The 13942-nt window shown below is 47.3% G+C and overlaps 1 protein-coding gene across 3 annotated transcripts in view; it reads left to right on the plus strand.

Annotated features, from left to right (window-relative positions):
- The first annotated feature begins 6350 nt into the window (after positions 1 to 6350).
- Positions 6351 to 13942, plus strand: part of bicd2.S (bicaudal D homolog 2 S homeolog) — a 42490-nt gene continuing 34898 nt past the window's right edge. Inside the window, exon 1 of one of the 3 annotated variants that reach the window (XM_018240928.2) lies at positions 6351 to 7245. In XM_018240928.2, the coding sequence (XP_018096417.1) occupies positions 7000 to 7245 (246 nt within the window). In that variant the 5' untranslated portion in view covers positions 6351 to 6999. The remainder of the gene's footprint in view (positions 7246 to 13942) is intronic. The other 2 variants (XM_018240927.2, XM_041561869.1) reach the window with 2 other exon arrangements.

The following is a 13942-nucleotide window of genomic DNA, read 5'->3' on the forward strand; positions in this document are numbered from 1 at the left end:
TCTGACATGTTGATTTATTATTTTACAGACATTCCATCTCTATACATTACATATACATCTATTAATACTCAGCACATAGTCTCAATGTAGTAATTAGTACAGCCAGTAGGTGTCAGTCTATAGTCACAGAACAGCAGGTAAGGGGAATGTATAGGATGTACATCATGTAGACCGAGATCAGGTATAAGTCTATACTACAACATATAATAAAGGGAATAAAATCCTTATTAAATCTTACTGTCCTTTTATATATTATCTTGGGGCACATGCTGGCAGTCACTTTACTTGATGTTATTAATGAAGTGTAACAGGGGACGTATATAGAGCAGATGTGTATATATATATATATATATATATATATATATATATATATATACTATATATATGTGTATATACTGCAGAAAACACCAGGCTGTACTTATAATAAAGGCCAGGAGGTGGCAGCATTTGGGCACATAACAGTGAGAGCAGTGGCAGCAGGTAAATATGTCTGTGACAGCAGCAGTGTTGCCCCATTCTCATGCCTGTCACCCACACACCAAATACCCCTCCTGCCCCCCTCTAACTCCAAATACCCCTCCTGCCCCCTCTAACTCCAAATACCCCTCCTGCCCCCCCTCCAACTCCAAATACCCCTCCTGCCCCCCCTCCAACTCCAAATACCCCTCCTGCCCCCCTCCAACTCCAAATACCCCTCCTGCCCCCCTCCAACTCCAAATACCCCTCCTGCCCCCCTATAACTCCAAATACCCCTCCTGCCCCCCTCCCACTCCAAATACCCCTCCTGCCCCCCTCTAACTCCAAATACCCCCCCTGCCCCCCTCCAACTCCAAATACCCCTCCTGCCCCCCTCCAACTCCAAATACCCCTCCTGCCCCCCTCCAACTCCAAATACCCCTCCTGCCCCCCCCAACTCCAAATACCCCTCCTGCCCCCCTCTAACTCCAAATACCCCTCCTGCCCCCCCCCAACTCCAAATACCCCTCCTTCCCCCCTCCAACTCCAAATACTTATCATGAACCCATGTGGCAAGTGCTTATAGTCCATTTACTGATCTCTGAATGAATTGCCACCTGCTCTGGGCCAGGGAATAGGACTCGGATCAGTTGCCTCTGGGCTTAGCTGGGCTCATGGTTTGGCCCAATTCCTCCAAGTCCTGCAGTTGCTTCCGATTTCTCTGTGCCGACCCCCCTGTTAGACTTGTTCTGTGGTTCTGCCTGACTGACACCTGATCCTGTTTGACTTTCCATTTCACAGGGAAAGGGCCGACAGCTGCCAGTGTGGATAGGGTCGGAGAGTCTTTAGATTATATTATTATATTATAGACTGATATGTAATGTAACCCAGTGCAGACCAGGAGAACCTCGGGATTTCTGCCATTGACTTATATTCCACCTCGGCATTTATGACATGGCGGATTTTTGGATTCAGACTTTTTATAATACAGTAAATCCCGAAAAATTTGTGGGTTTTTTTTTCCTACTAAAAATTCAGATTTTATAATCAAAAAACACAATTTTTTCAGGTATTTGACCTCCCATAGTGTATTTTCACACTGACATTTGGTTGCTAGGGTGACTGACCTTGGCAACCAGTCCGAGGGTAGAAGATGAGTAGCTGGATGCCGGATCACAAGTAGCTGCTACTTTTGTCACTTTGGGTGTTTTTGTGTCTCTTGGGATAAATTTGGCAGATTGAGAGGCTTCTCTGGGTTTATTTGCCAGAACTTGCCCTTAATCCCTGTGTCTGGATCATGTGCAGAACCCCTGGGGCACAGACTGCTGTTGGGTGGAGACGTCTTTTCCTCAAACCCAAGGGGGGGGGTCGGCAGCACCAAAAGCTTCTCCTTCATGTGACGCTAGTGGCCCCCCGGCCCTTTCCCTGCAAGTGGATTGGCTGAGCTTTCAGGGGGCACAAACACAGAGCCCTTTAGATTCAGAATAAATAGCCCAGAATTGATCCACTGATCCATATCAAGAACCCAGAATATTCCCCCAGACACAATACTGATTGTCTGACAATACTCGGCACTTACATTACGCTGCTCATTCCTCAAACATAAAGGGGCTCATTCACTATACGGGGGGCACCAAGGAAAGTCTTGGCTTTAGTCTGAGACTCTCAATCTGCAGGGAAATGACCAACACTTGTGCCAAATGGGCCAGAACTTTGTAACCTCCCTCCCCCAGAAGTCACGGGGGGTGCCCTAAGGGACCTTCAGTCTATGAATCATTTGGGGGGAAGCAGTTGCACTTCAATCAGCCCCGTGCCCCACCCTGGTGCCTGTCTGTGCCCCTTATTAACTGGCTCTGCGCTTGGGCCTCTTTAATGAGAAGGTTTTGCCAAGTTGAGCCCAAAGCAACTCATAGAATTTAAAACCTTTAAAAGGCAGGAATTGGGCAGATAGTGGGTAGGGAAATGGGGGTGTGGGTGGAGGATGGGGGGTCAGCCTTGTGGCACAACAAAGTGGCTTCTCCATCTCCATTTGTGCCTTTCACCTCCCCGTGGATGACATCATTTCTCTATGATGATGTCACTATTGGTGGCAGCAGGTACAACTGGTAAGGGCTGGGCACTGGGTCTGAACTAGTAAAATCCAGGTTGTGGGTCCAGCGGATCAGATCTGTGCAGGTCTCTAACTATTGGGGACCCCCTCCCCCAAGATCCAAAATACCTGAATAGGTCCCTATATAAGAATGTCTGTGCCCAATACTAAGTGGCCAACTTATTGTTCTTGGGAAACAATCCAGACAGATTGGCACGAGCTCCGCACAGACTTTCCCTACAAACAGACCATCAGTCTCTGTGTCTTGTGCCCCAGGGAAGCCAACATCATAAGGAGGGCGTTACCTGTGTTTTCTCATGAAGTGCCAGCTCTTCCACACCCTCATTCCCATCACAGGAGAGAACTGGCAGGGGCACCAGGAACTGTTCAACAATGAGCTCAGATTTAAACAATGAGACAATTAAGTGCTGCAGGGGGTAAAAGCAAAGGGTGGGAACAGGAGGGAATGGGATAGGGCCTTAGATTGTAAGCTCACTGGTGCAGGGACTGATGGGAGAGTGGTAGGGACCTTAGATTGTAAACTCACTGGTGCAGGGACTAATGGGAATGTAATAGGGACCTTAGATTGTAAGCTCACTGGGGCAGGGACTGATGGGAGAGTGGTAGGGACCTTAGATTGTAAACTCACTGGTGCAGGGACTGATGGGAATGTAATAGGGACCTTAGATTGTAAGCTCACTGGGGCAGGGACTGATGGGAGAGTGGTAGGGACCTTAGATTGTAAACTCACTGGTGCAGGGACTGATGGGAATGTAATAGGGACCTTAGATTGTAAGCTCACTGGGGCAGGGACTGATGGGAGAGTGGTAGGGACCTTAGATTGTAAGCTCACTGGTGCAGGGACTGTTGGGAATGTAATAGGGACCTTAGATTGTAAGCTCACTGGGGCAGGGACTGATGGGAGAGTGATAGGGACCTTAGATTGTAAGCTCACTGGGACAGGAACTGATGGGAATGTGATAGGGACCTTCGATTGTAAGCTCACTGGGGGCAGGGACTGATGGGAATGTGAAAGGGACCTTCGATTGTAAGCTCACTGGTGCAGGGACTGATGGGAATGTGATAGGGACCTTCGATTGTAAGATCACTGGTGCAGGGACTGATGGGAATGTAATAGGGACCTTAGATTGTAAGCTCACTGGGGCAGGGACTGATGGGAATGTGATAGGGCCTTAGACTGTAAGCTCACTGGGGCAGGGACTGATGGGAATGTGATAGGGACCTTAGATTGTAAGCTCACTGGGGCAGGGACTGATGGGAATGTGATAGGGACCTTCGATTGTAAGCTCACTGGGGGCAGGGACTGATAGGAATGTGATAGGGCCTTAGACTATAAGCTCACTGGGGCAGGGACTGATGGGAGTGATGTATAATCACTGCACAATATGTTAGTGCTATGGCACCTCACACAGAAGCACAAACACAAGTACCAGGAGAAATTCCTCACATATTCCAGACATTCCTCACACAGGTCTGGGCATGAGACATAACTGGGGCTCATTATACTTTATATTGATAGTGAATTTAATCTGATTTGTGACATATGGAAACCCCAATATGATCTCCATGTTGCACCCCCAGTAACCTCTGACTGCACTATTTATTCTCAGTGTCCCCCCATATTTATTTCTCTGGATCTCCTGCAATTGGCTGGTTACAGACTATTCCACTTACTCTAAAGAGCAGAACCCCTTGTACCCCTGGAACTATAGCAGGGTGACACCCCAATGTTTCTATATATCTGTAACCTTGTTATGAGCTAAGGGGACCCAGTCTGAAGGTCATTTAGGGGGAGATTTGGGGTGAGTGTTTATTTGTACCCTGGGTACCCCTGGAACTATAGCAGGGTGACACCCCAATGTTTCTATATATCTGTAACCTTGTTATGAGCTAAGGGGACCCAGTCTGAAGGTCATTTAGGGGGAGATTTGGGGTGAGTGTTTATTTGTACCCTGGGTACCCCTGGAACTATAGCAGGGTGACACCCCAATGTTTCTATATATCTGTAACCTTGTTATGAGCTAAGGGGGCCCAGTCTGAAGGTCAGTTAGGGGGAGATTTGGGGTGAGTGTTTATTTGTACCCTGGGTACCCCTGGCACTATAGCAGGGTGACTGTTACCCCAATGTTTCTATATATCTGTAACCTTGTTATGAGCTAAGGGGGCCCAGTCTGAAGGTCAGTTAGGGGAGATTTGGGGTGAGTGCTTATTTGTACCCTGGGTACCCCTGGAACTATAGCAGGGTGACACCCCAATGTTTCTATATATCTGTAACCTTGTTATGAGCTAAGGGGGCCCAGTCTGAAGGTCAGTTAGGGGGAGATTTGGGGTGAGTGTTTATTTGTACCCTGGGTACCCCTGGAACTATAGCAGGGTGACACCCCAATGTTTCTATATATCTGTAACCTTGTTATGGGCTAAGGGGGCCCAGTCTGAAGGTCAGTTAGGGGGAGATTTGGGGTGAGTGCTTATTTGTACCCTGGGTACCCCTGGAACTATAGCAGGGTGACACCCCAATGTTTCTATATATCTGTAACCTTGTTATGAGCTAAGGGGGCCCAGTCTGAAGGTCAGTTAGGGGGAGATTTGGGGTGAGTGCTTATTTGTACCCTGGGTACCCCTGGAACTATAGCAGGGTGACACCCCAATGTTTCTATATATCTGTAACCTTGTTATGAGCTAAGGGGTCCCAGTCTGAAGGTCAGTTAGGGGGAGATTTGGGGTGAGTGCTTATTTGTACCATGTGTACCCCTGGAACTATAGCAGGGTGACACCCCAATGTTTCTATATATCTGTAACCTTGTTATGAGCTAAGGGGGCCCAGTCTGAAGGTCAGTTAGGGGGAGATTTGGGGTGAGTGCTTATTTGTACCCTGGGTACCCCTGGAACTATAGCAGGGTGACTGTCACCCCAATGTTTCTACACATCTGTAACCTTGTTATGAGCTAAGGGGGTCCAGTCTGAAGGTCAGTTAGGGGGAGATTTGGGGTGAGTGCTTATTTGTACCCTGGGTACCCCTGGAACTATAGCAGGGTGACACCCCAATGTTTCTATATATCTGTAACCTTGTTATGAGCTAAGGGGGCCCAGTCTGAAGGTCAGTTAGGGGGAGATTTGGGGTGAGTGCTTATTTGTACCCTGGGTACCCCTGGAATTATAGCAGGGTGACTGTTACCCCAATGTTTCTATATATCTGTAACCTTGTTATGAGCTAAGGGGGCCCAGTCTGAAGGTCAGTTAGGGGGAGATTTGGGGTGAGTGCTTATTTGTACCCTGGGTACCCCTGGAACTATAGCAGGGTGACACCCCAATGTTTCTATATATCTGTAACCTTGTTATGAGCTAAGGGGGCCCAGTCTGAAGGTCAGTTAGGGGGAGATTTGGGGTGAGTGCTTATTTGATTACTAGAATAGCACAATAAATAATAAATGGCAGTGGAATGTCTGGGAATAACCAGCAATGTGTTACTGTCACTTTAGTGATAAAAAACAAGGACACAGGAAACAACAGGAAGTGAATTTCAGGGGAGATCAGATTATTAATGAAGTTTTCCTTTAAAGGAATCAGTAATTTGGCCGCATATTAACCCTACACAGACCAGTGAGATTATAAAGTGGAGGCAGTTGTCAGTTAATTTAGCAATAGAAAGTCCCAGTGCAGAATATTAACTCCCAGCAGAGGAGACTTTTATACAGTGAGTCAGTGAATGAAGTGCGAGCTCTTAGGACAAGAGGGAGGGGTGTGGCTAGAGATGGGGAGGGGTATATATGACACAAGTAGATGGGGGAGGAGACAAGAGGTGGGACAGTCATTCCTATAGTTACAGATATTGGGGGATTATTTATCACTGAGCTCCAGATTCCCCCAATAAACTGCTCATATGACTGGGCCCCTCTCAGTCTGTACAAGGCATTGGGTTTTTCAGCGTTAGAGTGCGAGCTCCGCTGCCCACAAGTCACTTCCAGCCCAGTAAACTCCGCCCACATTGCCCCGAGGACTGTTCCAAGTGCAGATGTCGGGCAGGGGGCGCCTCTGTCATTAGAGGGACGAGAATAAATTGAGAGTTGTGACTTTGCAGCAGTTCAGCGGGACCTCAGGGCCACTCCTTATGGATCTTATATCCAATGCTTGGAAGTTACTCCTTTCCCGCAAATTTTGAATCGTCCCTCCCTTTCCAGATGTTTTGCCCTTCGTTGTGGCCCCGCCTCCTGGTTTCCCGGCGCTACTGAGCATGCGCACTGCCCTCTCTTGCTTAGGGAGCGAGTGCAAAGTGTTGCGCCTGTAGGAAGGCTGCGCCCAGTACTTGTCAGCCCCCTCCCTCCTCAGCCGCCCCCGCTATTGCCAGACGTTCCCTGCGCGCAGCCTGCAGTCGGGAATGCGGAGTCCGGGCTGGACAGGGGGTCGGTGCGGCGCCTGAGCTGTGCCCGGGGATCATGGCACTAGACGCGGCGGAGGAGGAGGCGGAGTACGAGCGCTTGTTACTGGAGTCCGGAGCGGAATGGCTGCGGGGGGAGGTTCGGCGGCTGCTGCGGGAACTGGCGGAGACAACACGGGAGAAGATCCAGGCGGCGGAGTACGGACTGGCGGTGCTGGAGGAGAAGCAGCAACTGAAGCAGCAAATGGACGAACTCGAGGCCGAGTGTGAGACGGAAAGACACGAACTGGAGCAGCTCAAAGAGGTACCGGGGGGGTCAGTCACTGGTGAGACAGAGATACAGAGATAGAGATATACATCGAGATAGATATATATAGAGATAGACATATATACAGGTATATACAGATATACACACAGGACATGAACCCCCGGGGCAATTGTGTCTGGGGGGGCAGTTATGACGTCAATGGTTCCCCCTGGGGTTAATGACAGTGACTTGTCCCTCCCCCCTTCTCTCTCTCTCAGACACTGAGACTTCTAATGACTGGGAGTCACCGACCCACTGACACTAAATCAATCAATAAATGAATCAATAAAGACCAGAGATCCCTCAGCCTGTGGGGGATCCTTATTCTCCAATTATTTGCTCCCAAATGTTCTTCTTCTTCTCTGACACTTTAATGACTTTCATCAACTCACAACTCTCCTGCCAGTGACTCCCCATGTTCCCCCCAATCTGATCCCTTTGTCTCTCTGATGCCCACTTTGTGCCAACGGGAAACCTGTGCCTCCCTCTCACCCCATGAAATGCAAAGAAACGGAGCTCAGGGGAAACCAGTATAACAGTGAAATAAAGTAGAAATTTATTTGATAACCATTAAAACTCCAATTACAGCAGCGTCACATGATCACAAACTTCTGATGAAGTGACGGGAGCCATGAAACGCATCACACGGGAGACAAGACTGAGGTGACGCTGCTGTAATTGGGGTTTTAATGGTTATCGAATAATTTCTACTTTTTTTTTAACTTTTAAAACTCTTGTGTCTCCACAACCAATCACAGACTGGGATTTACCTACAAACTCAGTGTTTATTCTGTCACTTCCCTGAACTTCCCCAGACTTTCTCAGCCGTTAGTCGCCAGAGATAGAGGTGCCAGAGATGAGGGGCGCCAGAGAGATAGGGGTGCCAGAGAGATAGGGGCGCCAGAGATGAGGGGCACCAGAGATGAGGGGCGCCGGAGAGATAGGGGCGCCGGAGAGATAGGGGCGCCGGAGAGATGAGGGGTGCCAGAGATTAGGGGGTGCAGTGGGACTGGGCATATTTGGGTGGGAGCTGCCATATTGTCCCAGTGTGAGGGAGCAGAATATCAGTGAATATGTCAGAATGTGGCCCCTCTCTTGCCTGTGTGTGAAATGTCACTGGATATTCGCTGCCCCCCCCTCATTCACTCCCAGTCTGTTTGCCCCCGGGCTGTTTTGCTCTAATCTTGTGCCATTTAAGGAATGTGAAGTTATTTGCCCTGACAGGAGTCACATGGTGCAGAATTGACCCCAGGGGGCTATTTGCCTCCCATTATTTACACTTGTCTACAACTCCCTGCAGCCTCCACCAACCAGGGAGCAGAGATGAGCAAAGTAATGATTCTTATTGGCTCTCAGACGTCTTCAGGCTCAGCTTTAGGTTCTGCACTTGCCCCCCCCCCCCATGTTACTTGTAAATATTTGTGTTTCCCGTGGGTGGGGGGTTCCAGCTGTTCTTTGGGTGCAGATAGGGAAAATCACTTGTCTCAGAGCAACAGCTGAACACCAGAGGCTTAAAGGGGAAGTTCACCTTCTAAACACTTTTTTCAGTTCAATTCTTTTCAGATTGTTCCCCAGAAATAAAGACTTTTTTCAGTTACTTTCCATTTTTTATTTGTTACTGTTTTTTTCAAGATCTAAGTGTAAAGTTGAATGTCCCTGTCTCTGGTGTTTCAGTCTGGCAGCTCAGTAATTCAGGTTAGAGTCCTGCAGAGGGTCGGGTACCCTGTGGGTTGCGACTAGAAGTTCCTGGTGCGGGTATAGACGCGGGTCTCGAGTGGGGCCGCGGGTTTTCTCAATAGCAATTTGTGCTCCTTTTCTGACCCTGCCTACTTCCGATGATGTCACTTCCGGTTTACAATGACAGCACTTCCTGATTCTTGATGGTCAGCGGGTCTGGGTTGTGGATAAGGTACTTGCGGGTCGGGTAGCGGTTCCAAGCGGGTAAGAATACGGATTCCAAAAAAATGGACCCGCGCAGGGCTCTAATTCAGGTGCAGGTTCTGAACTGTTACAATTTTGCAACATTTAGTTGATCCATTTAGTTCATTTCTCATCTCTGGAGTATCAGTAACTATTGTATCAAGTCTAACAACTGCCTGTAATGAAACCCAGAGATTCTGCTCAGCAGGGACGGAGATAAGAAATGTATCAACTAAATGTATCAATTTAGAACAGTTTACATTTTACAGGGTCGGCGACCCCCTCCTAGAGCTGCTTTGGAAAAATGACCCTTTACACTTCAATATTAGAAAAATGGTCACACACAGAAAATAGAAAAAAAATTGAAAAAGTCTTTATTTCTGGGGAACAATCTGATAACAACTGAACTGAAAAAAGTGTTTGGAAGGTGAACTTCCCCTTTAAGGAGAGGGGCACATTGGGTCCGGGTTGGGTTTTTGGTTGGGCCAATAATGGGCTGAATTTGGCAGCTAATAAAGAGCCAGGTATGAGATAGGAGAGCTCAGCAGGGCAGGGAAACTACTCACTGATTAACATGTATAGTGGCAACTCCTAGTGATTAATTAGTGCTAATTACAAGTCATGGAAATGAGATAAAATATGGAAAAATTGTAAATGTGTTGAAGATTGTGGCCCTTTATTTCCTGATAATCCCAGACCCCCCCCCAAGGCCAGTGAATGTGAAGCCTCGTGTGTGTCCCTGGGCCGATCCAAAAAGAAACTAAAGTAACAAAATGTGCGGAATTCAGCAAATGCCTTTTATGAGCAGCTGATTGGATTACACGGCATTTGGGGGTTCAGTACTGGCAGCGCATTGATCCTTCACCCCCACAATAGGAAAACTGCAGATTATGACTCATGGGGGGAGTCCAAGGGACAGAGACCCCCGGGGAAGCGTGTGATTCATTCTCTGACTGTTTCCCGGCCCATATCCAGCGCTGGAGCAACTCACTGATCTGTGTACTGGGGGGAGGCACAATATACACACAGATTAAAGGGGAAATAAAGCCTGACATAAGGTTTAGATTGACAGGATTGTTAAAGGCATAAGATAAATGCCCTCTGCTCTAACTGTCACCTTGTAGCTCACCTTCTGGGCCAGGGTTTCATTAAATCAAAATATCACGTGGGCCCAGGGGCTGGTGAGAATAATCTGCAGGGGATTCTGGTCTGTGTGGCGCCAAGCAGCAGAATGGGGCCCCCTGTGCCCAGGATCGGGCCCCCTGGGGTGGCAGTTTGTGCTGTAACGTTACACGTTTGGCACTTGCAGTGCTACCGACCCATCACTGGGCAATAATAAAAGCTCAGTAGATTCATCTGATATGTGAGCAGGATCTGATTGCAAGCTTTTAGGTCCAGGATACGTCAGTGAGTTTAATATTAGGAGCCATTGAAGGCCTGTCGGGGGTTGAACACATCAGCAATAAGATCTGGTGCCCCAATAGATATTGCCGGGGCCCCCGTACATGGGATCTGGAGGGGCCACCGTGTGCCCAGCGTGAGTCTCTTGTGAAGTGAAATCCGTTTATGGAAAAGGGAATATTTGTTCTGAGCTGTAATGGGGCAGTGTGTGCAGGTGCAGGTTCATCGTTAGGGTCGATGCAGCTCATTAATGACTAATTAATGACTAATTAATTAAAGACTTTGCACTGGGGTGGGGACTGGGATGATTCCTTGCGAAGGTGCCCCCGTCTCACGCTGAGCTCTAACACAAGGGCAATTCTACGTGAGACTGACTGTGGGGGGCGCTGTTTTATTGATACCACCCTGTACCCCGTGTCTGAATGTTTTGCTGTTTATATTTATGTCTATGTTTCCCCTTTAAGTAGAACTGAATAATTATAACCCTGGTAAAATATCAGCTCCCGTGGTTCTTGTTAGTGGGCGGGGCAAGACATTTGGGCTGAAAACGTTGCGTGACTGTGAGTAATAAAACTAATGATACGGCCTTAAGGTTGGAACGATAAAGATTCCCAATTGCTCTGCACGTGGCCCATTAGTGCCCCATAAAACTCAAATACTCGCCTTGTTTTTTAGATTTAATTCACTGAGAACATCCAGCAACCTCTGAGCCTCCCTGCTCTGTGTTTATGTGTATAGGTGGGAGCTGCCATACTGATTCAACAAGACAAGAACACTTATTACTATCCCTGCCCCGACTTGGGACTTTGAAGAGATAAATCAGCAAAGTCCAAACTGATTTATTTTATTGTTATTGTTTCATCTGCTTTGTGACCCCAAACTGGAGATGGATTTATCTTGCTGGGGTTTTGTTACCCACCTGATTTTGAATGAATGTTCCAGAAACAGCTGATTCCCAGACTTGGAGTAAATGTGACTTCTACTACATCATGTCAAGAACCAGAAGCAGCAGTGCAGAGAAAGGGACAGACACAATGACAGTTACACAGAACTATAAACCCAGTGAGAATGAGGAATGAATGGATATTGGGAAGTTGTATCAGGAGTCAGAGGCAGCAGTGCAGAGAAGAGACAGACACAATGACAGTTACACAGAACTATAAACCCAGTGAGAATGAGGAATGAATGGATATTGGGAAGTTGTATCAGGAGTCAGAGGCAGCAGTGCAGAGAAAGGGACAGACACAATGACAGTTACACAGAACTATAAACCCAGTGAGAATGAGGAATGAATGGATATTGGGAAGTTGTATCAGGAGTCAGAGGCAGCAGTGCAGAGAAAGGGACAGACACAATGACAGTTACACAGAACTATAAACCCAGTGAGAATGAGGAATGAATGGATATTGGGAAGTTGTATCAGGAGTCAGAGGCAGCAGTGCAGAGAAAGGGACAGACACAATGACAGTTACACAGAACTATAAACCCAGTGAGAATGAGGAATGAATGGATATTGGGAAGTTGTATCAGGAGTCAGAGGCAGCAGTGCAGAGAAAGGGACAGACACAATGACAGTTACACAGAACTATAAACCCAGTGAGAATGAGGAATGAATGGATATTGGGAAGTTGTATCAGGAGTCAGAGGCAGCAGTGCAGAGAAAGGGACAGACACAATGACAGTTACACAGAACTATAAACCCAGTGAGAATGAGGAATGAATGGATATTGGGAAGTTGTATCAGGAGTCAGAGGCAGCAGTGCAGAGAAAGGGACAGACACAATGACAGTTACACAGAACTATAAACCCAGTGAGAATGAGGAATGAATGGATATTGGGAAGTTGTATCAGGAGTCAGAGGCAGCAGTGCAGAGAAGAGAAAGAGACAGACACAATGACAGTTACACAGAACTATAAACCCAGTGAGAATGAGGAATGAATGGATATTGGGAAGTTGTATCAGGAGTCAGAGGCAGCAGTGCAGAGAAAGGGACAGACACAATGACAGTTACACAGAACTATAAACCCAGTGAGAATGAGGAATGAATGGATATTGGGAAGTTGTATCAGGAGTCAGAAGCAGCAGTGCAGAGAAGAGAAAGGGACAGACACAATGACAGTTACACAGAACTATAAACCCAGTGAGAATGAGGAATGAATGGATATTGGGAAGTTGTATCAGGAGTCAGAAGCAGCAGTGCAGAGAAAGGGACAGACACAATGACAGTTACACAGAACTATAAACCCAGTGAGAATGAGGAATGAATGGATATTGGGAAGTTGTATCAGGAGTCAGAGGCAGCAGTGCAGAGAAGAGAAAGGGACAGACACAATGACAGTTACACAGAACTATAAACCCAGTGAGAATGAGGAATGAATGGATATTGGGAAGTTGTATCAGGAGTCAGAGGCAGCAGTGCAGAGAAGAGAAAGAGACAGACACAATGACAGTTACACAGAACTATAAACCCAGTGAGAATGAGGAATGAATGGATATTGGGAAGTTGTATCAGGAGTCAGAGGCAGCAGTGCAGAGAAAGGGACAGACACAATGACAGTTACACAGAACTATAAACCCAGTGAGAATGAGGAATGAATGGATATTGGGAAGTTGTATCAGGAGTCAGAAGCAGCAGTGCAGAGAAGAGAAAGGGACAGACACAATGACAGTTACACAGAACTATAAACCCAGTGAGAATGAGGAATGAATGGATATTGGGAAGTTGTATCAGGAGTCAGAAGCAGCAGTGCAGAGAAAGGGACAGACACAATGACAGTTACACAGAACTATAAACCCAGTGAGAATGAGGAATGAATGGATATTGGGAAGTTGTATCAGGAGTCAGAGGCAGCAGTGCAGAGAAAGAGTCAGTAGCGCTGGGTATAGAGATCTGATTGGTGCAAATCTTGTGTTTGGATAATGACCCCCAGCTGTTCCGGCACATTGACTCCCAGTTTAAGGTTAATGGGGCATCACAAGTGCCTAAAATCCAGCAGGGGGGCAAATGTATCCTGGAGGGGGGGCACTTTATTTAGAATCTCATGAATATACAGGAATACCCCCCCCCCCAGCACAAAGAAGCAGAGGGAATTAAGGAATGTCCCCTGAGAACAAAGTGTGGGAACTGGGGGGCCACAGAGGTGACGTTACTTTAGTCTCATTGGGAAAGTGACAGAAGATTTGGTTGGGGAGGGGGTTTGTCATTTAGAATATTAAGGTCCCCAGGGGAGTCTGTTCCATTAGACAAAACCTACTGGAGATGTAACACATGGGAGTCTATGGGGCAGGACACATTATAACACTTCCATATGTTTCTGTGGGTGATGTTAGCGTCCGTCTGACCCCCTAGTCTTGGCAATTCTTGCCCTATAA

This window comes from Xenopus laevis, chromosome 4S (assembly GCF_017654675.1).
Source record: "Xenopus laevis strain J_2021 chromosome 4S, Xenopus_laevis_v10.1, whole genome shotgun sequence".
In the NCBI taxonomy this organism is placed as follows: domain Eukaryota; kingdom Metazoa; phylum Chordata; class Amphibia; order Anura; family Pipidae; genus Xenopus; species Xenopus laevis.